Genomic DNA, 22713 nt, shown 5'->3' on the forward strand with positions numbered 1-22713 from the left:
TACATCCCCAGCTTAACACAGACATAGCTTTCCAGTCAAGGACTGGGTTATGAGATTGCAGCCATGGCAATCCAAGCACCAACACATCATGTAGGTTATACAGCACAAGAAAGCGAATAATCTCCTGGTGATCCGGATTAATCCGCATAGTTACTTGTGTCCAGTATTGTGGTTTATTGCTAGCCAATGGGGTGGAGTCAATCCCCTTCAGGGGTATAGGAGTTTCAAGAGGCTCCAAATCATACCCACAGCGTTTGGCAAAGGACCAATCCATAAGACTCAAAGCGGCGCCAGAGTCGACATAGGCATCCGCGGTAATAGATGATAAAGAACAAATCAGGGTCACAGATAGAATAAACTTAGACTGTAAAGTGCCAATTGAAACAGACTTATCAAGCTTCTTAGTACGCTTAGAGCATGCTGACATAACATGAGTTGAATCACCGCAATAGAAGCACAACCCATTTTTTCATCTAAAATTCTGCCGTTCACTTCTGGACAGAATTCTATCACATTGCATATTCTCTGGCGTCTTCTCAGTAGACACCGCCAAATGGTGCACAGGTTTGCGCTCCCGCAGACGCCTATCGATCTGGATAGCCATTGTCATGGACTCATTCAGACCCGCAGGCACAGGGAACCCCACCATAACATCCTTAATGGCATCAGAGAGACCCTCTCTGAAATTCGCCGCCAGGGCGCACTCATTCCACTGAGTAAGCACAGCCCATTTACGGAATTTCTGGCAGTATATTTCAGCTTCGTCTTGCCCCTGAGATAGGGACATCAAGGCCTTTTCCGCCTGAAGTTCTAACTGAGGTTCCTCATAAAGCAACCCCAAGGCCAGAAAAAACGCATCCACATTGAGCAACGCAGGATCCCCTGGAGCCAATGCAAAAGCCCAATCCTGAGGGTTGCCCCGGAGCAAAGAAATCACAATCCTGACCTGCTGAGCAGGATCTCCAGCAGAGCGAGATTTCAGGGACAAAAACAACTTGCAATTATTTTTGAAATTTTGAAAGCAAGATCTATTCCCCGAGAAAAATTCAGGCAAAGGAATTCTAGGTTCAGATATAGGAACATGAACAACAAAATCTTGTAAGTTTTGAACTTTCGTGGTGAGATTATTCAAACCTGCAGCTAAACTCTGAATATCCATCTTAAACAGGTGAACACAGAGCCATTCCAGGATAAGAAGGAGAGAGAGAGAGAAAGGCTGCAATATAGGCAGACTTGCAAGAGATTCAATTACAAGCACACTCAGAACTGAGAAAAAAAAAAAAAAAAAAATCTTCAGCAGACTTCTCTTTTCTCTCCTTTCTCTGTCAATTAATTTAACCCTTTTTGGCCGGTCAAACTGTTATGGTTCTCAATGGCAAGAGAACATAGCCCAGCAAACATAAGAACTAGCTCTTGGAAGGATGGAAACTAAACTGACCATGAACTAAACCTGCCGCACAACTATCAGTAGCCGGGTAGCGTAGCCTGCGTTTTATCCCTAGACGCCCAGCGCCGGCCGGAGGACTAACTAATCCTGGCAGAGGAAAATATAGTCCTGGCTCACCTCTAGAGAAATTTCCCCGAAAGGCAGACAGAGGCCCCCACAAATATTGGCGGTGATTTTAGATGAAATGACAAACGTAGCATGAAAATAGGTTTAGCAAAATTGAGGTCCGCTTACTAGATAGCAGGAAGACAGAAAGGGCACTTTCATGGTCAGCTGAAAACCCTATCAAAATACCATCCTGAAATTACTTTAAGACTCTAGTATTAACTCATAACATCAGAGTGGCAATTTCAGATCACAAGAGCTTTCCAGACACAGAAACGAAACTACAGCTGTGAACTGGAACAAAATGCAAAAACAAACAAGGACTAAGTCCAACTTAGCTGGGAGTTGTCTAGCAGCAGGAACATGCACAGAAAGGCTTCTGATTACAATGTTGACCGGCATGGAAGTGACAGAGGAGCAAGGCTAAATAGCGACTCCCACCTCCTGATGGAAACAGGTGAACAGAGAGGATGATGCACACCAGTTCAATTCCACCAGTGGCCACCGGGGGAGCTCAAAATCCAATTTCACAACAGGACACCCCCTGAGCTCAAACCTGAGCCTTTCCCTGCACTCCTCTAATGCCCTAAGTGGGTCCATCCCCCACCGCTGTCAGGAACCTTGTCCTTCGCTGTTACCTTACACTATCCTGGTTATTGCACTGGCCAGCAAGGGCGCTAGCCTCACCACTGCAGATGGTACAAACACAGGGGGAAGGGACAAACAGGAGAGGGACAAAAAATAAGTACAACACTTAGCTTCCAGAATCTGCTGCCAAGCTCCACACCACAGATGACACAGAAACAGGACTTCAAACTCCAGAAGTAGCTGACACCAGAGAGCTGCAACTGCACGGCTGGTCTTCATAGAGAAACTCTATCACCAACAGTCAGCTGATGCATCATTTAAAGCATGGGTGGGGAACCTCAGGCCCCAGGGCCATTTACAGCACTCGATGACCTTTTATCAGGCCCCCGAGCAGATTCTCAGGGACCACATTCTTGGGCAAGAAGCTGTATTTTGATTGCCACAAGCTCATTAATTTCTTCTTGCTCTGTTAGCACACACACACACGCAGTGTTCACTACTGAACACTGAAGGGCATGCAATAAAAGATTACGTCCTGAAGCCAGAGTCAGGATCTACTTTGTGGGTGGAGTTTGTATGGCCCCCGAAGGATGGTATAAATATCCAAATAACCCTTGTCAGAAAAGATTCCCCACCCCTGATTTAAAGGATGGTGGGAGTGGTCACCACCCACATCAGCTGACCTAGCCACTCTGCAGTTGCAGCAGGCTGCCAGCAGGGGAAACTAATGTTAACCCCCTCTGGTCCTGAAATGAAAAAAGCTACATTTAAAACATAGTGGAACCAGAGCTGCCACGTATCCAAAATTGGATCGTGACACATCACTGATTATTGAAACTTCACACTAGACCTCAAGCAGCTTGGATTGTGTGCCTCTCCACTCTTCCTCAAGGCTCTGGGACCTTGATTTCCAAATGAAATGCAAAATTTACTTTCATCTAAAAACAACACCTTGGACCACTGAGCAACAGTCCAGTTCTTTTTCTCCTTGACCCAGTCTGTCTATTGGTCATGAGTATTGATGAGCAAATTTGATCCAGTTCCTGCTAATTCGTCAAGCTATAGCGCTTAGCGAATAAGCTGCAGAGGGAACCTGGTTCCCTGGATTGCTCCGGCTGATCAGCCTGTTTGGCTGCACAGCTGCATGTATCGCGGATGTGTGACAGTCAAACACATGTATGGAGAGCCCAACAAACTGCCTTCTGGACATCTGTGAAGTCAGCAATCTTTCCCAACATTAACAGAAATAAACACTTGAAATAGATCACTCTGTTTGTAGTGACTCTATAAGGCCGGAGACACACTGGTGCGAGAGACGGCCGAGTCTCGCTGGTTAAAAGCAAGCTGTGGCACCTGCATTCCAGAGCTGAGCGTGCAGCTCCATGTATTGCTATGGAGCCGCACGCTCCGCTCCGGAGTGCAGGTGCCACAGCTTGCTTTTAACCAGCGAGACTCGGCCGTCTCTCGCACCAGTGTGTCTCCGGCCTAATGCAGGCTCTGACCTTTCCCAGCACCTGCACACTGCAGTACTTTGCTCAGCCCTCAACAGGGCAGATCAGTACGCCTGCGCAGGAGAGCGGCACGAAGCAAGCAGGATGACAACATTGCATGAAGATGGGAGGCGCCGGACCTGGGACCTGCGACACCCATCGGACTGGACCGCCCCTGGAGGAGTATAATAATACCTGTTTTTCTTCTCTTTCAGGTCGGACTGGGGGCTTATCTTCAGCATTACAGAATGTAGATAAGCCCCGAAAGGCAGTGGACATATCTTATAGCGGCAAAACGGGGTGACAGGTTCCCTTTAACAGACAGGCAGCACCAATTTTGGCCGTGTCTTTATCAAAAATATATTATATTTTTCATGGGACATTCAGATGAAAATCTGCTGTTTTTTGCCACAAGGTTAGGGGAGGCTGGGTTTTTATAAAGCTGGGAAATTTGCATCACATGGCCTTTCCTAATGATGACAGTGAACAAGCCATAACCCTAACAGGCTAATTAAGGTCTGAAACCTTGGTCAACGTTATCTGAGTACACAAATCTAAAGTATTCTATTTTTTTGCCTAAAATACAAAGGACATGTGTCATCTTTAGCTTTAGGCCTTTTGCAGAGAATTATTTTCAACTTGCTTAACTGTTCACAATAACAGTAATTTTGTCCAGGTGTGCCTACATTTTTCCATGCAACTGTATATAATTTCCCATTTAAGAATATGCCTTGCCGTAGCGGTGGAGAAAATCCAGGCCATACCTCCGTTTGTTGTTCTGGGAATTCTGGTGTTTCGTTGCCTATGAAGCTGAAGTTTGAAGAGTTCATCTTCTAACTGCTGATTTTCAATTTCAAGAGTAATTAGTTTCTCATTCAAGTCCCATTTTGAACTTATGTATCCTTCTGCATATGAAGAAAACAGACATGAAAGGCAAAGACAAATTGTATATTAGGTGTATTGCTTCAGTAATGTAAGGGCTTATCCACACTAGTGTTTTCTTGCATTATGTCTATTGATTACAACAAACACATGCATTAATACACTTTGTCTGTAGTTTGTACCATATTGCCAATCAAATTGCAAATTAAAATCTATTGAGGATGTACCCTAAGTCAGATATCTAATTTAAAGGAAATATTTCGCCAGAAAATTACCTATTGTTTAAGTCAGGTTTTTATTTTACATTTATTTTTTTGTAATTTTATAATATCTCATCAAATTTCCATACCAGTATCTATAGGCCTTATACTAAACTTCCACTTCCTATTAAGTAGAGAAGATTAAAATGTAGATTAAAATGAAAGTATTAGATATATTGGCTTTAATGATTGGTATTCAATACATGTCAAGGCGTGTTTACTAGTAGAAGACTTCTCTTGAGCTGCCCTAATTCCTAGGAATGCATTACCCAGGACAATTTGATTAATTCCCAATACCGACAATTTTAAGAATGGTTTAACAATGCATTTATTTAACCCCTTTCTGACCTCGGAAGGGATAGTACGTCCGAGGTCAGATCCCCCGCTTTGATGCAGGGCTCCGGCGGTGAGCCCGCATCAAAGCTGGGACATGTCAGTTGTGTTGAACAGCTGACATGTGCCCGAAATAGCGGCTGGTGAAATCGCGATTCACCCCCCGCCATTAACTAGTTAAATGCCGCTGTCAAACGCAGACAGCGGCATTTAACCGGCGCTTCCGGCCGGGCGGCCGGATATGAGCGCATCACTGACCCCCGTCACATGATCGGGGGTCAGCGATGCTTCTGAATCGTAACCATAGAGGTCCTTGAGACCTCTATGGTTACTGATCCCCGGTAGCTGTGAGCGCCACCCTGTGGTCGGCGCTCATAGCACACCTGCATTTCTGCTGCATAGCAGCGATCTGATGATCGCTGCTATGTAGCAGAGCCGATCGCGTTGTGCCAGCTTCTAGCCTCCTATGGAGGCTATTGAAGCATGGCAAAAGTAAAAAAAAAAAAGTAAAAAAAAATGTGAAAAAAATAAAAAAATATAAAAGTTTAAATCACCCCCCTTTTGCCCCATTCAAAATAAATCAATAAAAAAAAATCAAACCTACACATATTTGGTATCACCGTGTTCAGAATTGCCCGATCTATCAATAAAAAAAAGCATTAACCTGATCGCTAAACGGTGTAGCGAGAAAAAAAATTTCAAACGCCAGAATTACGTTTTTTTTGTCGCCGCGACATTGCATTAAAATGCAATAACGGGCGATCAAAAGACGTATGTGCACCAAAATGGTATCATTAAAAACGCCAGCTCGTCATGCAAAAAATAAGCCCTTGGAAAATGGCGCAATTTTTTTTTTTTTTTTTTTTTTTTTAGCAAAGTTTGGAATTTTTTTTCACCACTTAGATAAAAAATAACCTAGTCATGTTAGGTGTCTATGAACTCACACTGACCTGGAGAATCATAATGGCAGGTCAGTTTTAGCATTTAGTGAAACTAGCAAAAAAGCCAAGCAAAAAACAAGTGTGGGACTGCACTTTTTTTGCAATTTCACCGCACTTGGAATTTTTTTCCCGTTTTCTAGTACACGACATGCTAAAACCAATGATGTCGTTCAAAAGTACAACTTGTTTCGCAACAAACAAGCCCTCACATGGCCATATTAACGGAAAAATAAAAAAGACTTCTATCCATGCGATCCTTATGAGAAAAATAAGGGCACTCACCAGTCTTCAATAATGTCACTTCTTTATTAACAACAACTCCAGATAAAATTCATGGCCGGGGTAAAGGAGCCGAAGCTCGTGTGAGCAGGGGAGGATGACGTCCGTTTCGCACTGTGCCTGCGCCTGGGACCCGTAGAAGCGCAGGCACAGCGCTAAACGGCCGTCGTCCGGCCATGAATTTTATCTGGAGTTGTTGTTAATAAAGAAGTGACATTATTGAAGACTGGTGAGTGCCCTTATTTTTCTCATAAGGATCGCATGGATAGAAGTCTTTTTTTCTTAAAGGAGCACCCAAGGTCTTTTGTCAGCGGCATACAGATGAGTCACACCTGGTGATATCCCCCGAAAATAGTTTTACTAATACCGTTGGATGAGGGTCGGTGCCGCTCGTATTTTTGTTTTCTTTTGCGGTAGTATTGGAAAAATAAAAAAGTTATGGCTCTGGGAAGGAGGGGAGCGAAAAACGAACACGGAAAAACAGAAAATCCCAAGGTCATGAAGGGGTTAAACTGGCTTGTCACATCACTTCACTTATCTAACTATCCCTGTTTGGCCAATGCAAAATTTTCTAGGACTATGATTAAGGGAGATTGGACGCCAGAAACGCGTGATGTTTTTGTATCGATGGAATCCTTATTTTTAGAGATTTTCCAGTAAATTTTTGATAAATTTTATTGTTGGATGGATATGACGATTTTTTTTTCCTCCTCGCAATTTCATTTTTTTTTAGCAGCAGTGTTAAAAACTGTTTTTTGGGGGTAGGGAGGCAAGTTGGGTAAAACATTTTTGGTAGGTTAGCAGATAATTTATATTTATTTTACATCTTACATTGCACTGATTGTCTTAAAATCATGTTAGAAATGTGTTGCACAGGTTGTTACAGTTTTGGGAAAGCCAATTATGTCAAGATAATTTTTATGTTTTTTTACAAAAGTATAAGGCATTCACAGAGATCTCTGGGAGCCCCCCTAGTGCTCCCCTACATAAGGGGACTGCTTGCTATGATGTAGTTATTGGCTTCTGCTCATGACACTCATACTCATCATGTGTTATTAAAAGGGTTGTCCGGGATTGTGATTCAAGTCTGTAGTCATTTTATGTGACTGCACATTTGTGAACCCTCACAGCCGCACAGTGTGCACTGTCAGGATTCTCCAGTGCCGGGGCTGGAAGCGAGTAGCGATTTATATTCTTCCAGCTACATTGCGAATAGACGTGTCGAGCCTCGCTCACTTTACTTGTATTGAGTGTGGAAACACATATCTAATCGGCACTTGACCACATGTATGCAAATTGCATACTTGAGGTCACTTGCCTGCCCACTCCTGGTGCCGGAGAATCCTTACAGTGCACAGTCCATGTGATATGAGGACTCACAAGTCTGCAGTCACATAGAGAGACTGCAGACATGAGCCCCAAGCCTGGACAACCCCAATAAGAAGTAAAGAATATATTTTGGCTGTAAACAGAGATTAATCACCAGTTAATTCATGATAGCTAATTAGCACAGGGGATGAAGCCATGGCTTGTCAGACCTTTCCCTTGCACTATTACATGGTGACCTTCATGAATGAATAGCCATCCATGAAGTGCCAGAGAGGGTACTGCTCTTTAACTGCAGCTCTCTGCTCTGATTTACAGAGGGACTTTAAAGGGAACCTGTCACCAGGAATAATGCTGTTAACCTGCAGATATGGGGTAAATTACTGAACATGTCATACAAGTTAGTCTCCTGCTTAAAGGGAACCCATCACCAAAGATAACCTGTAACCAGGTTAACAGCGTTATGATGCTGCCCGGCGCCTGCATGTAGCCGAATGCAAAGGGGAGAAAATGATCTTTATTCTCCATGCCGGAATTTGGCATTCAGTCATAGGGATGGGGCGCACCGATTCAAGCACCGCTCTTGAAATACCGCACCCCTGGCCCTGAAGGACACTGGCTCTACATTGAGGCCGGCTCTCAGTCAGGGCCGGGAGTGCGGTTACAGCGGCCACTCTGTATACTCAGAGCATTGACTGAACCAGCAGCGCCCACGCCACCATGACTGAAACCGAATGTTGGTGGGGAGAATAAAGATCATTTTCTCCCCTTTGCATTCGGCTACTGCAGGCGCCAGGCAGCATAATCACGCTGTTAACCTGATTACAGTTTATCTTTGGTGAGAGGTTCCCTTTAAGCAGGAGACTAACTTTTATGACATGTTCAGTAATTTTTGTTAAAAGGGAAACAAGCAGGAGGTCATTGTTTTCTGAAAAGCAACAATGATGACAGGGACGGACGTACCATTGGTGCAACCTTGTGAAGCCGCACGGTGGCCCAAGAAGTAATGGTGTCACGTCCATCTCCAAAGCTGAAGAAATTGTGCATTATAATGAGCTATTGTACTGAAAAGGGCCCATATATTGTTCATTCACTGAAGTCATCTTGTGTCTGTGCCCGCTACTGATTGATGGTGTATCTTAAGGATAAGCTATTGATATATTGGTGTGGAGAGAGCGGACACCCAGGTCCACTACCATTCAGGAGAACAAACTGTCAAGGTAGTCATCTACTGGTCTAACCCTGAGTAGGTGAATGGGGGTCAGGAGAATATGCCATATATGTCCTTAAAATGAGAACATTCCCTTTAACTTCTAAACACCAAGCATCTTAGAAGTGCATGCAATACTATTATACTAGATTACCGTACATCAAACTACAAATTGGCCACAGACAAAAACTGAAAAGAAGAAGGTAAACAGTTTTATTAAATATGATTACTTCCTTTTAATGAAATAAAGAATCACAAACATTCACAAAAGAGTCTGTGTGAAATATAAAAAATTAAAACTATCATATGTCTAAATTGTCTAGGTGTGAATTGTACATTAGATCCAAAGCAGAACAAGTGAAGGATTTGCCACAAAGCTGTCCATCAGGTTATGGGAACTACAATGGGTGCTGACCTGACTGGGCATGAATAGTTAATCATCAAAACCTTGTTCCCCACAGAATGAGACTTGAGTTCATACATAATGCCTTATTTCAAAGATATTGCAAAAGCTGTCATGAATAAAAGATTAAGTATACAACCTACTTTTGTTTTTTTTCTTCCGAATGGAGCGGGGACGTTTCTCTCTTTGTTCTATGAGCTGTGCCTCAGTAAGGAGATCCTGTAAATTCGCCAAGATCATTTGATCATTTCCACCATTCTGCAGATAGGTCATGCGTAATGCACTGTGTAAATGAGCAAACATTAAATTCGTGAAGGCTTTTAATGTACATTTTTTAAACATCAATTACCCCTTTAAACCTTTCCCGCCACAACCAATTTTTGTTTTTGAACTTTTGTTTCTTCCTCTAACATTTTTATTTTTTTTTTATTTGAGGGCTGTAGCTTTTAAATACGCCATTCATCTTACTATAGCATATAATGTACTGGAAAACGGGAATAAAATTCTAAATGTAGTGAAACTGCAACTTTCCCCCTTTCTCCTCGGAATTTTGCCATTGCTTTTTAGATTTTGGTTTTACAGCATTTATTGCGTGGTACTGTGTGACTTGGTTTTACAGTATAGTAGTATTACCTGCCTACCAAATTTGTAAAAAAAAATTGATTTGTTAGTTAGCAGTAGCAATTGGAGATTAGCTTTAATTTCTGCTTTCACATGCAGTTGCGGTGTATAGTGCGGGGTCGGCTCCTGAGCAGTTCCATATGTCAACATCGACATGCATCATACATGCACGGTGAATATCAGGAAGAGGTAAAGTTGCAATGAAAATGTACACTCAGACTTTCTGTTGCTATTTTGATAGGGAATTCACACAAAGTTCAGTTGTTGGCGCCAATATTATTCCTGGGGAAGGGTCTTTGTTCTGACAGGGAAACTGACAGTTTATACTCCATATAACAGATATAAAAACAGCCATTTGAGAACATTTGCAAAGAGTTTGTATGTTCTCTCCATGTTTGCGTGGGTTTCCTCCGGGCACTCCGGTTTCCTCCCACATTCCAAAGACATACTGATAGGGAATTTAGATTGTGAGCCCCATCGGGGACAGCAATGATAATGTGTGCAAACTGTAAAGCACTGCGTAATATGTTAGCGCTATATAAAAAAATAAAGATTATTATTATAACATTTCGCTGAGAACCTTTGAGAACGTTTCATAATATCCCATTAATTTTTACTATTAATGACAACACTTAAGAGTCAGTCTGCCATGGATCACAGATTTTAGGTATATCTGAACCCAAAACTGCACTGATCTTGTATCTAAATACATCAGCCCTGACAAAGTGGCTTTTGACACCCAGCAGGCAGGTTGTTCTGGGTCTGAACCTACATAATTTACACAATTAAAGTCTACAACCGTGACTGGTTATTTTGCTGCCTGCTGGCCATGCTTCTTGAGGAACAGAGCCATGAATTGTGACTCTGCTGGACTCTATTGGAATTTGAATTCTCTCTCCTTCATAAGTTCTGATTATAATAATTATTAGTTTATACTCTGAATAAAGGCTTTTACCTGATTTCAGATGTCAAGCTTCCACCTCCATAAATTGGAACAAATGGTTGTTGAAACCATATTGGAACTCTTTCTATTTTTCGAGAGGCTGGGGATACACTGGGCCTTGTTGAAATACCTCTTTTTCTAGAAGATAAAGCCAAATAAGAAAGGTATCTAAATACATTAAGCGATTCTTGACAAAAGTTATGGAATTTTGGACTTGACAAAAGGGCATGGATGTGTCACACCGATGAGTGATTGTAGCCTAAGAGTTGTCAGATGGCAGGTGATCCTTTCATATAACAACTAAGCTCCAACCATGGCTGCATAAATGACAATTAAAAACATCAAGGAATATTTGTTGTTTTCTGAAGCACTGAGAAATGAGGAGATAAAAAAAAAATTGGATACCACATGGATCATATGTACAGCATCCGATTTTGAAAATGTTATTAATTGCTGCTGTATAACACGCTGTACAGGGGAAAAAACAGATGAAAAATTATCCACTTTTCTGGATGTAAATCGGATGATTATTATTTATGCCTGTGTGAATTTAGCCTTATCCTCTCTTGTCAGATTAGACATCCTCGAGACAATGCTGACATGGCTGGAGATACTCAGCGACTTTGGCCACGATTTGTGCAATTTGTTTGTGACATGCTGTTGCACACCTAGAGTCACAACAATTCCTTTAAAAAAACAACCAAATCACAGATAGTGAATACCAACAAAAAACGAGCAACCAGAAATCCCTTATAGAGAGACAAACACTCTAGGGTAAATCAGAAAACAAACAAGAGGACAGAGTGTAAAACAGGTCTCATAAAACATCACATTTTATTTCAATATTTTAATAAAATGAAATATATATAATCAAATATAAGTAAGATACAAACAGAGCATTCCTAAAAAATAATTATACCAGTACATACGTACATTCTGTTTTACCCTGGACACCAAGAGGACTCACACCCCTCATTCTGATAATCCTGGTGACATATACTGCCATACACCGAGTTTTTCAAAACCAGGAGTGGGTGATAAATGCAGAAGTAGTGCATATGTTTCTATTATACTTTTCCTCTGATTGTCCAGAAAGGCCGTACTGGGCCTCTGGCCATTAGGGGAGGCCGCCATGACAGGGAAACGTGCGACGATAGGGAGCTCATATGAGTGCTGGGGGGTATAGGGTTAACAGTGAATTGGTGGAGGGACGGAGTTTTTTGAATTGAAGGGAGAAGGAGGGGTCAGGGGCAGGGTAGAGGGGACTTTATAAAAGGGGGTGGCCATGTTAGTGGGGTAACCATTTGGGTACTCACCGGCCAGATACGAAAGCTTTGTAGTACTCACGACGATGGATGTGGAGGCTTTGCTGCAATGGCTTAGGGACGCAGCGGGCACTCGGCGCAGATTGGCTACAGGCTTCGGTAAATAACCTGCTCCAAGGGTCGGTAACTGGAGATCCATCGCTCCTCCGGCAGGATGCCGGCCACGGAGGTCCCGCCCTCCGGCGCGCCTAAGTTCTTAGGTTACCCCCCGGGTCCGGTGCCGCATTAGGAGCCCCTCTGGGGACCCTCCAGCCGGGGTCGGCGGTCGCACCCCCCCCTGCTCCGCGCCTGCAGGCTGGGAGGAATCCAACCCAACGGCGGGACCTACAACAGGGACCGGGGTCCTCCCCCCTCGCAGCACAGAGGCGACAGGATCCGGGACCAGGAGCGGCGGGCGCCAGCGTTTCTGCTGGCCCTGTTCGGCGAGGAGGAACACGTGGAGGCAGGGGGCGGGCCCTTCTGCGTCGGCGGCCTAGCGGCCAGCAGCCCGCCGGCGTGTCTTCCAGTGCGCCGGGAGGAGCGGCGCATGACGGGCAGTCGGCGATCGGTGCGGTGAGGGCGGCACCGGTGAGCCGCGGGCAGCGATCGGCTGCCTCGGTCAGCAGCACTACAGTGTCGCCGCATGGCCGGGGTCTCCGGCAAGATGGCGCCACAGCATGGAGCACGGCACCAGCGCCGCGTGGCCGGGGACCTCCCCAAGATGGCGCCGCAACATGGAACCCAGCACATGCGCAACAGGACCAGGGACCTTCCCAAGATGGCGGCACAGCATGGATCACGGCGGCAGTTCCGAGGGTCCCTGCACATGTTGCCAGCTTGCCTGCTCCTGGCGGTGGGCAGCTGGTGAGGCAGGTTGACCCGGGAGCTGCAGAGCCAATGGCAGACCAATCTAGTGTGGGACCAGCACACCTTTGCCAGGATCCAGGACCTTCGGCTGCTGGGTTCACAGCGCCCAGGCAGCCAGGTGACAGCCAGCAATTTTCTATATTTAACCCTTGCTTAGCTCCTAATGAGGTTAGAGAACGGGAGGCATTCATGGGGGGCGCTAGCGGGGGTATGGGTTTAATATTACAGGGCCTTAGAGATTTAGCCAGGATATGGTACGGAGACCCTCGGGGGGGGGGGAGAGATGATTCCAAAAAAGATGATGAAGAGAAGAGGAGGTACCGTCTGATCCCTCGTTCATTTTCTAATTGGTTGCAGGCGTTTGCGATATTGGCGAGCGTGATAGGCAAGAAAGCACCGGGAAATTGTTCAGGACTCTTTTGCTATATGGATGCAATTGGGGAGGCTTACCGGGTTTATGGCGGGCAGGGCTGGCTCAGATATGATGAGCAGTTCCGGCAGCGTAAGGCGGTGTGACCGGGCATACGGTGGGATCATAAGGACATAGCCTTATGGATGAGAGTTATGGCACCGGCTAGGGCAAATCAGGGAAGTCAGCCATTTCAAGGGGGCGCCGGGAGTTCAGGGCAGTCAGGACACTCGGTCGCAATGCAGAAGGGACTGTGTTTCTCCTTTAATGAGGGGACCTGTAGGCTCGGGAGCAAGTGTAAATTCAAGCACGAATGTTCTGGTTGTGGGGGCGCACACGGGGCGGCTAGGTGTTTTAGAGGGGGGAAAACAAGAGGAGGAGACGTGGCTGAAAAAAGGGGAGACGCCGGTGCGGCTGGACGCGATGGAGGTTTATCTAAATAGATACCCAGATGTAGCAGCAGCGTCACTTTTGAAGGAAGGTTTTGGTTATGGTTTTAAAATTCCGTTTATTGAGCACGATGTTTGTTTGTCAAAAAAGAACTTAAAATCGGCATTGCAGTTTACTAGTGTGGTTTCCGAGAAATTGAAGAAAGAGGTTGATTTGGGTAGGATGGCAGGACCTTTTGCAACGGCTCCGATCAGTAATTTGAGGGTGTCACCGTTCGGAGTGGTTCCGAAGAAGGAGCCTAACAAATTTAGGCTTATTCATCATTTATCGTTCCCCAAAGGTCTGTCAGTGAACGACGGTATCGATCCCCAACTGTGTGCGGTTTCATACATGTCGTTTGATGTAGCAATGAATCTGGTGCGGCAGTGCGGTAAGGGGGCTTTGATGGCAAAAACGGATATCGAGGCTGCGTTTCGCCTGTTACCAGTACACCCTGAGAGTATGCACTTGTTAGGTTGTTTTTGGGACGGAGGTTTTTTCATTGATCGTTGTCTTCCCATGGGCTGCTCGCTATTGTGTGCTTATTTTGAGGCGTTTAGTACATTCTTGGAATGGGTCGTTAAGGATGTATCTGGTTTGAATTCTTGTTTACATTACCTCGATGATTTTATGTTTGTAGGCCCGCCACAGTCTGCGGTTTGCTCGATTCTACTACACACGATGGAGAGGATAGCGAAAGGCTTCGGGGTCCCGTTAGCGGCGGATAAGACCGTCGGGCCAGCGACTACACTGAGTTTTCTAGGCATAGAAATTGATACTGTGGCGATGGAATGTAGATTGCCTGATGACAAACTGGTAGCTTTTCGAGAGGAAGTTATAGAAAAGCAAGTACGCGGCGTAAGATAACGCTACATGATTTACAATCTTTATTGGGCAAGCTGAACTTTGCTTGCAGAATTATGCCGATGGGCCGCGCATTTGATCGGCGTTTGTCTTTGGCGACGGCGGGAGTAAAATCTCCCCTACATTTCATCAGATTGACAAAGGAGTTGAAGCAGGATTTGAAGATGTGGGCTCTTTTCTTGGAGGAATATAATGGCAAATCCATTTGGATTCAGCCAGTTGAGAATGCGGTGGACCTAGGTTTTGTCATTAACGTGATTGAAAAGCGTGGTTTTAGCTTGCAGTATCGCGATCAGGGGTTGGTGGCGGAATGGCCATTCAGGTGGCGTGAACAAGGTTTGTTGCAAAACCGGATTCTGCTTCAGTTATTTCCTCGAGTGGTGGTGTTGTCCGTTTGGGGCGAGAGGGTGATGAATAAAAAAATCTGTTTTTCTTGCGATCATGCGGGTGTTGTTGAGGCCATCAATACGTTATCTGCGGCATCTCCAGAGGTCGTCAGGATACTGCAGCATCTGGTTTTCCTGGGCTTAAAGTTTAATTTGTGGATTGTAGCAGACTGTAGGGCAAATGTGCCTACTCATGCTGATGATGTCCTTTTCAATTCACAGTGGCATCAGTCTCACGGGCCGAGACTTTGCATGGATTCAGAAGGCCGGGATTGTCCAGTGGACCTGTGGAACCTGCCCTTCGGGCCGTAAGGGAGTTGTTCGCTAGATCATTATCGGATAGGTCTTGGATGCAGTATGATCAGGCTTGGAGTACATGGGAGAATTGGAAGGTGTCCTACGGGTCTGGTATGGACGATGAGAATAGGCTGTTGTTGCTAGTAGGGCATGTTTGGGAATCGGGTTGGTCGGTGTCCAAAGTGAGTAAGTTCTTAGCTGGTTTAGCATTTGGTTTCAAGGTTAGAGGCTTACGGGACGAGACAAAATCATTTTTGTTGACACAAATAGTAAAGGGCTGTAAAAAAGGGCAGAAGTCATTGGACGGTAGACGACCGGTCTCCTTCGAAGTGCTGTTGACAATTGGAAGGCAATTACGGGTTGTTTGCTTTTCAGATTGGGAGGTGACTTTATTTCAAGCAGCTTTCTCGTTGGCGTTTTTTGGGGCGTTTCGCCTGGAGGAGTTGGTTAGCCCTTCCAAATGCAAGAGAGGGGGTTTACAGAGGGAAGACGTGGATGTTACTTCGGACAGGGTGGTCGTATTCATTCGGTCATCAAAGACAGACGTTACCGGAAAAGGTTGTAAATTAGTGTTATTCGAAGTTCCAAATTGTCCATTGTGCCCGGTAACCTGCGTGGATAAGCTCATGAGAAGAGGAGGTGTATTATCTGACCCACTATTAGTTCATGCGGATGGTTCCTTTTTGTCGCGTTTCCAATTTGTTTCAGTATTTCGGAAGTGTTTAGAGGCCGGGGGAATTTCAGCGGCAATGTACAGTGGGCATTCATTCCGGATAGGGGCTGCAACGGAAGCAGCTAGGAGAGGATTGGGGGATGAGGTGGTGAAGAGAATAGGGCGGTGGGAATCGGAGAGATTCCGGTCTTATGTTCGCCCGGGTTTGGTTTAACTTCATGGTTCAAGTATTTAGGGGGTTTTCGTAAATTGATTGATGCTATTGTTTATTCTTTTTCAGAACACGGAAAAAGGCTGGTTTGGATAATGGGACACTCATTCGTGTTCGGGGCGGCGCAGAGGGCAGCAGTTCGTCCGGATGGCCGTCAATTGGGTTTTTCGCGGGACGTGGCAACACTGAGGTGGATTGGGAAAAGGGGGATGACTTGGAGTCAATTTTTGCCCGAGTTTCATCGCTTTGTGCGCTGGGATCAGGTCCCACAAATCCTGGTTGTCCACTTGGGTGGTAATGACTTGGGGAAGAGGCCGTGTAGAGAACTTATAAAAGACATTAAGTTCGACATGTTAAGGTTGTGGGCGATGTTTCCCAAGGTTTTGGTGATTTGGTCCGACATCGTCCCGCGGAAGGTTTGGCGGGGTGCTAGGTCACTGGAAGGGGTGAACAAAGCGAGGATCAAGGTGAACAAAGCTGTTTCGCGTTTTATGGCAAGGAACGGAGCGCTAGTAGTGCGGCATATAAATTTGGAGCAAGGCACGGGAGGTTGCTGGAGGTTGGATGGTGTGCATTTGAATGCGGTCGGTACCGATATGTGGTGTTTGGCGATCCAAGATGGGGGGGGATCTCAATAGGTCCTGGACTCCCCGGGGTGATTTAAAATGGTCAAAGGGGTATAGATAATCCCATGGAAGGGATTATTAGGGGAACCATCAACAGGTGTGCGGTCTTGGCCTGGCGGGTGGTTTGCCTCCGAGCTGGTGCATAGCGGCTGGGGGTAAGGCGGATATAAGGCCAAATAGGTGGGACGTCTGGCTGAAAAAATACTCGTTATATGTTTCGGGCTTCGAGGATCATCCACTTCCGGGGTTTATTGTTTCAATATTGTTGTATGTTAAATGTTAATAAATGGCTGCTGTGGCCAATTAATCCAACCCAAGTTTATTGTGTGTTTTATTAGGGTTATTCTCTTGGTACAGGAGAAGGGGGAGGTGGCCGTTATCTCGGGAGTTATATGAGGTAAGATAAGGGGTCTTGCATTTGAGCTCACAGGAGTCACGGATACCCTTTGTCATGCTCTTAGTTTTGGCTTACAAATACTGATGTCAAAAATACTCAACGTGAAAGGTAAAACCAAGTGTGAAACACAAATTAAGACGATGTATAAAGTACAGATACTACATTTACTATAGTTACTATTATGATATTAACCAATAAAATATAAATTTTGTTTTTTTATCCACTCCTTCTTTTGGCCCCAAAAAACTACATAAAAAATAGAAACAAAATGTATAATAGCACTATTAAAGGTGTTCACAAGTAAAGCAATAGTGAGCTAATAATGAAATAATGTAATGTTTTAGCTTGAAATACTTTTGCAAAATACAATCAATATAAAACATTAGAAATACTAAGAATGCATTATTCTTACATGGCTTCACTCTGCAGCACGTCAATCTGTTGCTTCATAGTAGTTAGCAGTTGTTCATTTTTTTGCTCTTGAGCATTCAAATGCTTTATCATCCTTTCTAAGTAATCTGTATTCCTGCTTCGAGCTGCTATTTCATTCAGCCTTTGCACGATATCTGTATTTGTGTTAGATGAGATTACATGCATAATTCAGCAGTACAGGATCTATACTGTTATTCAATCAATCGCAAATTAGAGGACGAACATATTAAAAAAATTGATGCAATCCTTATAAGAAAAAAGATGAGGGCACTCACCGGTCTTCAGTAAAGTGACTTCTTTATTAGCAACAACAAATCCAGGTAAAAATCATGGCCGGGGGAGAGGGAGCCGAAGCTCGTGTGAGCAGGGGAGGACGACGGCCGTTTCGCGCTTAGCCTGCGCTTCTACGGGTCTGACCACTGTCAATTTATGAGGTTATAACTCTAGAACCCTTCAGTGGATCCCACTGATTCTGAGATTATTTTCTCAAGACATATTGTACTTCATGATAGTGGTAAAATTTATTTGTTATGACTTGCGTTTATTTGTGAAATAAACAGAAAATTTGCAAAAATTTTGAAAAGTTCGCTATTTTCAAACTTTTAATTTTTATGCCCTTAAATCAGAGAGTCATATCACACAAAATAGTTAACAAATAACATTTGCCACATGTCTAATTTACATTAGCACAATTTTTGAAACATAATTTTTTTGTTATGAAGCTATTAGGGTGAAAAGTTTACCAGCGATTTCTCATTTTTCACAACAAAATTTACAAAACCATTTTTTAAGGGTCCACCTCACATTTGAAGTGACTTTGAGGGGTTTATATGACAGAAAATATCCACAAGTGACACCATTCTAAAAACTGCACCCCTCAAGGTGCTCAAAACCACATTCAAGATGTTTATTAACCCTTTAGGTGCTTCACAGGAATTTTTGGAATATGAAAGGAAAAATAAACATTTACTTTTCTTTCACAAAAATTTTCCTTTAGACCTAATTTTTTTTACCTTCGCAAGGGTAACAAGAGAAAATGGACCAAAACATTTGTTGTGTAATTTCTCCTGAGCATTCCGATACCCCATATGTGGGGAAAATTTACTGTTTGGGTGCACGGCAGGGCTTGGAAGGGAAGGATCGCCATTTGACTTTTTGAATGTAAAATTTGCTGGAATAATTAGCGGACACCATGTTGCGTTTGGAGAGCCCCTGATGTGCCAAGACAGAGGAAACTCCCAAAAATGACACCATTTTGGAAACTAGACCCCTTTGGGAACTTATCTAGATGTGTATTGAGCACCTTGAACCCACAGGTGCTTCACAGAATTTTATAACGTTAAGCTGTAAAACTAAAAAAAAATCACATCTTTCCCAGATAAATCGTTTTAGCTCCAAATTTTGCATTTTTATAAGGTAACAGGAGAAATTGCTCCCTACAATTTGTTGTGCAATTTTTCCCGAGTACGCAGATATCCAATATGTGGTGGAAAACCACTGTTTGGGCCCATGGCAGGGCTAGGAAGGGAAGGAGCGCAATTTGACTTTTTGAATGTAAAATTTGCTGGAATAATTAGCGGATGCCATGTCCGTTTGGAGAGCCCCTAATGTGACTAAGGCTGCCGTCACACTATCAGTATTTGGTCAGTATTTTACATCAGTATTTGTAAGCCAAAACCAGGAGTGGGTGATAAATGCAGAAGTAGTGCATATGTTTCTATTATACTTTTCCTCTGATTGTTCCACTCCTGGTTTTGGCTTACACATACTGATGTAAAATACTGACCAAATACTGCTAGTGTGACGGCAGCCTAACAGTGGAAACTCCCACCAAGTGACACCATTTTGGAAACTAGACCCCTTAGGGAACTTATCTAGATGTATATTGAGCACCTTGAACTCACAGGTGCTTAACAGAAGTTTATAACGTTAAGCCATGAAAATAAAAAAATCACATATTTCCCGCAAAAATCTTTTTTAGCTTCAAATTTTGTATTTTCACAAGGGTAATAGGAGAATATGGACCCCAACATTTTTTGTGCAATTTCTCCTGAGTTCCCCGATGGCCCATATGTCATTGAAAACTACTTTTGAGGCACAGTGCAAAGCTCAGAAGGGAAGAAACGCCATATTACAGTGCAGATTATGCTGCACTTGTTTGAGGGTGCCATGTTACATTGGCAGAGCTCCTGAGATGCCAACACAGCAGAAACCCACATAAGTAATCCCATTTTACAAACTAAACCACTCAATGAAGACCATTAAGCAGTGAAGATAAAATAATTTACATTTTTACCACCAAGATTGTGTGTTAGACCCAAGTTTTAAATTTTTATACTGGGAAATGGGTGAAACTGGCACCAAAATTTGTCCCACAATTTCTACTGAACGTGGCAATACCCCATATGTGGCTGTGCAGTACTACTTAGCCATATGGAAAGACTCGGGAGGGGCGGAACGCTATTTGCCTCCTGGAGCGCAGAGTTTCCTAGAATAGTTTATGGATTCCATATAAAGAGCCCCTAAGTGATAGAAAAGCAGTATTTCCCCTCAAGTGACCCCATTTTGGAAATTATACAACTCGGGAATTTATCTACAGGTTTAGTGACGATTTTGACTCATGGGTGTTTTCCAGAAACAAGCAGAAGTGGATGCTGAGTGAAAAAGTGCAAACTGCTGTTGCACTGACAAGTACGCTGTAGTGACCAGTACGTTGCAGTCACCAGTACATTATGCTCAGCTCATGCTTCTGGAGATACGCACCTGTAAATTAAGCGGGTTCTCATCCCTACAGAAATGCCAAAAATGTGGGCACTAAATGTGGTTTATGCAGACTGGGGCTCAGAAGGGAGGGGGCATTTAGATTTGGGAGCAAAGAATTTGCTGAAATTCTTTTGGGGGGCCAGTAGCTATTTCGCTTTTCCAGAGCATTTGTGCTACCAGTGACGTGGAAGACCCCTATATTTCCGTTAACAGATGACAGACCTGAGTGGGGACTTGCTTTTTAGTGGACTGAGTTGAAGCTTTTATTGGGAACATTTTACATAGCATTTATGATCACATTTATCCAGCGCTCTACACTGAACACTTACATTGGGATTTCCATCTAAATCTCCAAGTGACGTGACAGATGAAACTCTCAATGTATCTAATCACTATAATGAGGCAGCAGAGTTACTCTGGACTCCGTCTGGCCTCTGTTCAGTGGTGTCCTTTTCAGAAGTGCACAAAATTGTGGCCAACAGCACTTTTATGCAATCCTAAAAGCACGGACACCACCGCATCACAGGTTTTATGGTGCCCACAGTGTCTCCATCTGCCTCATCATAGGGAATTTTCCACCGGGGTTTCTGTCTGAATCACGTATTTCAGAGATTTACACAGAAACCCCGGTGTAAGCGCTCAGCGCAGAGCGCAGAATAAGTGTACAACAAGCCTTACTGTGATCTTTGGGAGGCAGAATTAAAAAATCAACAGCAGGTGAAGAATTGGTTTAATTTATTTTTTATGTCGTTCCTCGTGTGGTATAGGTGATTAGGCGACTTTATTTTTGGTTTGGTGTGATTACAGTGATACCAGATTTATACTGGGGTTTTATGTTTGGCTGAGAGCTATAATTTTTCCATATTTCGACCGACAAAGTCATGTTATGTATTGTTTCTTGTGGGAGGAGCTGACGTTTTTATTGGTACCATTTTAGGGCACATGACATTTTTTGATCGCTTTCTATTCCGATTTTTGGGAGACAGAATGAACAAATACCAGCAATTCAGGAATTGCTTTTTTTTATATATACCATTCTGCGTGTGCTAAAATTGGTAAGACAGCTTTATTCTTCGGGTCAGTACGATTATAGTAATACCCAATTTACATCTTTTTTATGTTTTGATGCTTTTAGACAATACATTTTATATAAAAAAAATTATTTTTGCATCGCTTTATTCTGAGAGCTATAAGTTTTTTATTTTTCTGTTGATGGAGCTGTATGAAGGCTTGTTTTTTGCAGGACAAGATGATGTTTTCAGTGGTACCATTTTTGGTTACATTTGTCTTTTTGATCATGTTTAATTGCACTTTTTGTTTGTTGGTATGATGATAAAGCATTGTTTTCTGCCTCATTTTTTATTTATTTTTTCATGGTGTTCACTGAAGGGGTTAACTAGTGGCACTGTTTGATAGAGCGGGTCGTTACAGATGCGGTGATACCAAATATGTGTACTTTTGTTATTTATTTATTTTATTTACATAAATAAATGTATTTATTGGAAACATATTTGTTTCCTTTTCTTCTTTATTTGGGGATTTAAAAAAATATATTTTTACACTTTTTAATACATATATTTTTTTTCTTTTTACATTGTCCCAGTATGGGACATTATTGCAATGCATCTGCACTGCAGGACATTAGACCAAGATCTGCCAGGTAGGGAGGAGGCATCTCAGGTCCTGCTCTGAGCAGGCACTGACATGCCACCTTCCCATAAGGACCCCGCGGCCATCTTGCAGCTGGGGGTCTCCATGGAGAACATCAAGACAATGTGATCGCATCGCATTGTCCTGATTGAAGCCCGCACTGAGCTCCCTCCTTGCGCGATGCTCCTCCCTGTTGCTGTCACTACTGACAGTGGCATCAGAGGGGTTAAATGTCCGTGATCAGTGCTATCTAGCTAGTCACATACAGCTGACACCCGCACCCGATTGCCGCATAGCTCAGCCTGAGGCCACGCGACCATGTGCGTCGTACCTGTACTACTGTTTGCAGAAATGCAGTTCCCGCAGAGCAGTACTAGTATGGCGCATGTCAGGAAGGGGTTAAAATAAATAAAAACTTCATTTGAGGACACATTCTACTGTTTTTCAGGGAAACCGTTACCTTCAAGTTTCTTTTTATTTGGATATATTTGGGATTAAGTAATGAACGTGAGCACATAAATATATTTGCACCTACTTGGGTTAAACACCCATCAAATGTTTTTGACACTGTGAATTT

General features: G+C 43.6%; 1 protein-coding gene across 1 annotated transcript in view; it reads right to left on the bottom strand.

Moving 5' to 3' along the window:
• LOC143794130 (coiled-coil domain-containing protein 17-like) overlaps positions 1-22713 on the bottom strand; it is an 81695-nt gene that overhangs the window by 37217 nt on the left and 21765 nt on the right. Inside the window, exons 4-7 of the mRNA XM_077280948.1 lie at positions 17704-17857; positions 10841-10966; positions 9408-9547; positions 4395-4535 (exon numbers count right to left, since the gene is read on the bottom strand). Of these exons, the coding sequence (XP_077137063.1) occupies positions 4395-4535; positions 9408-9547; positions 10841-10966; positions 17704-17857 (561 nt within the window). The remainder of the gene's footprint in view (positions 1-4394; positions 4536-9407; positions 9548-10840; positions 10967-17703; positions 17858-22713) is intronic.

The sequence above is a fragment of the Ranitomeya variabilis genome, chromosome 1 (genome assembly GCF_051348905.1).
Source record: "Ranitomeya variabilis isolate aRanVar5 chromosome 1, aRanVar5.hap1, whole genome shotgun sequence".
Taxonomy (NCBI): domain Eukaryota; kingdom Metazoa; phylum Chordata; class Amphibia; order Anura; family Dendrobatidae; genus Ranitomeya; species Ranitomeya variabilis.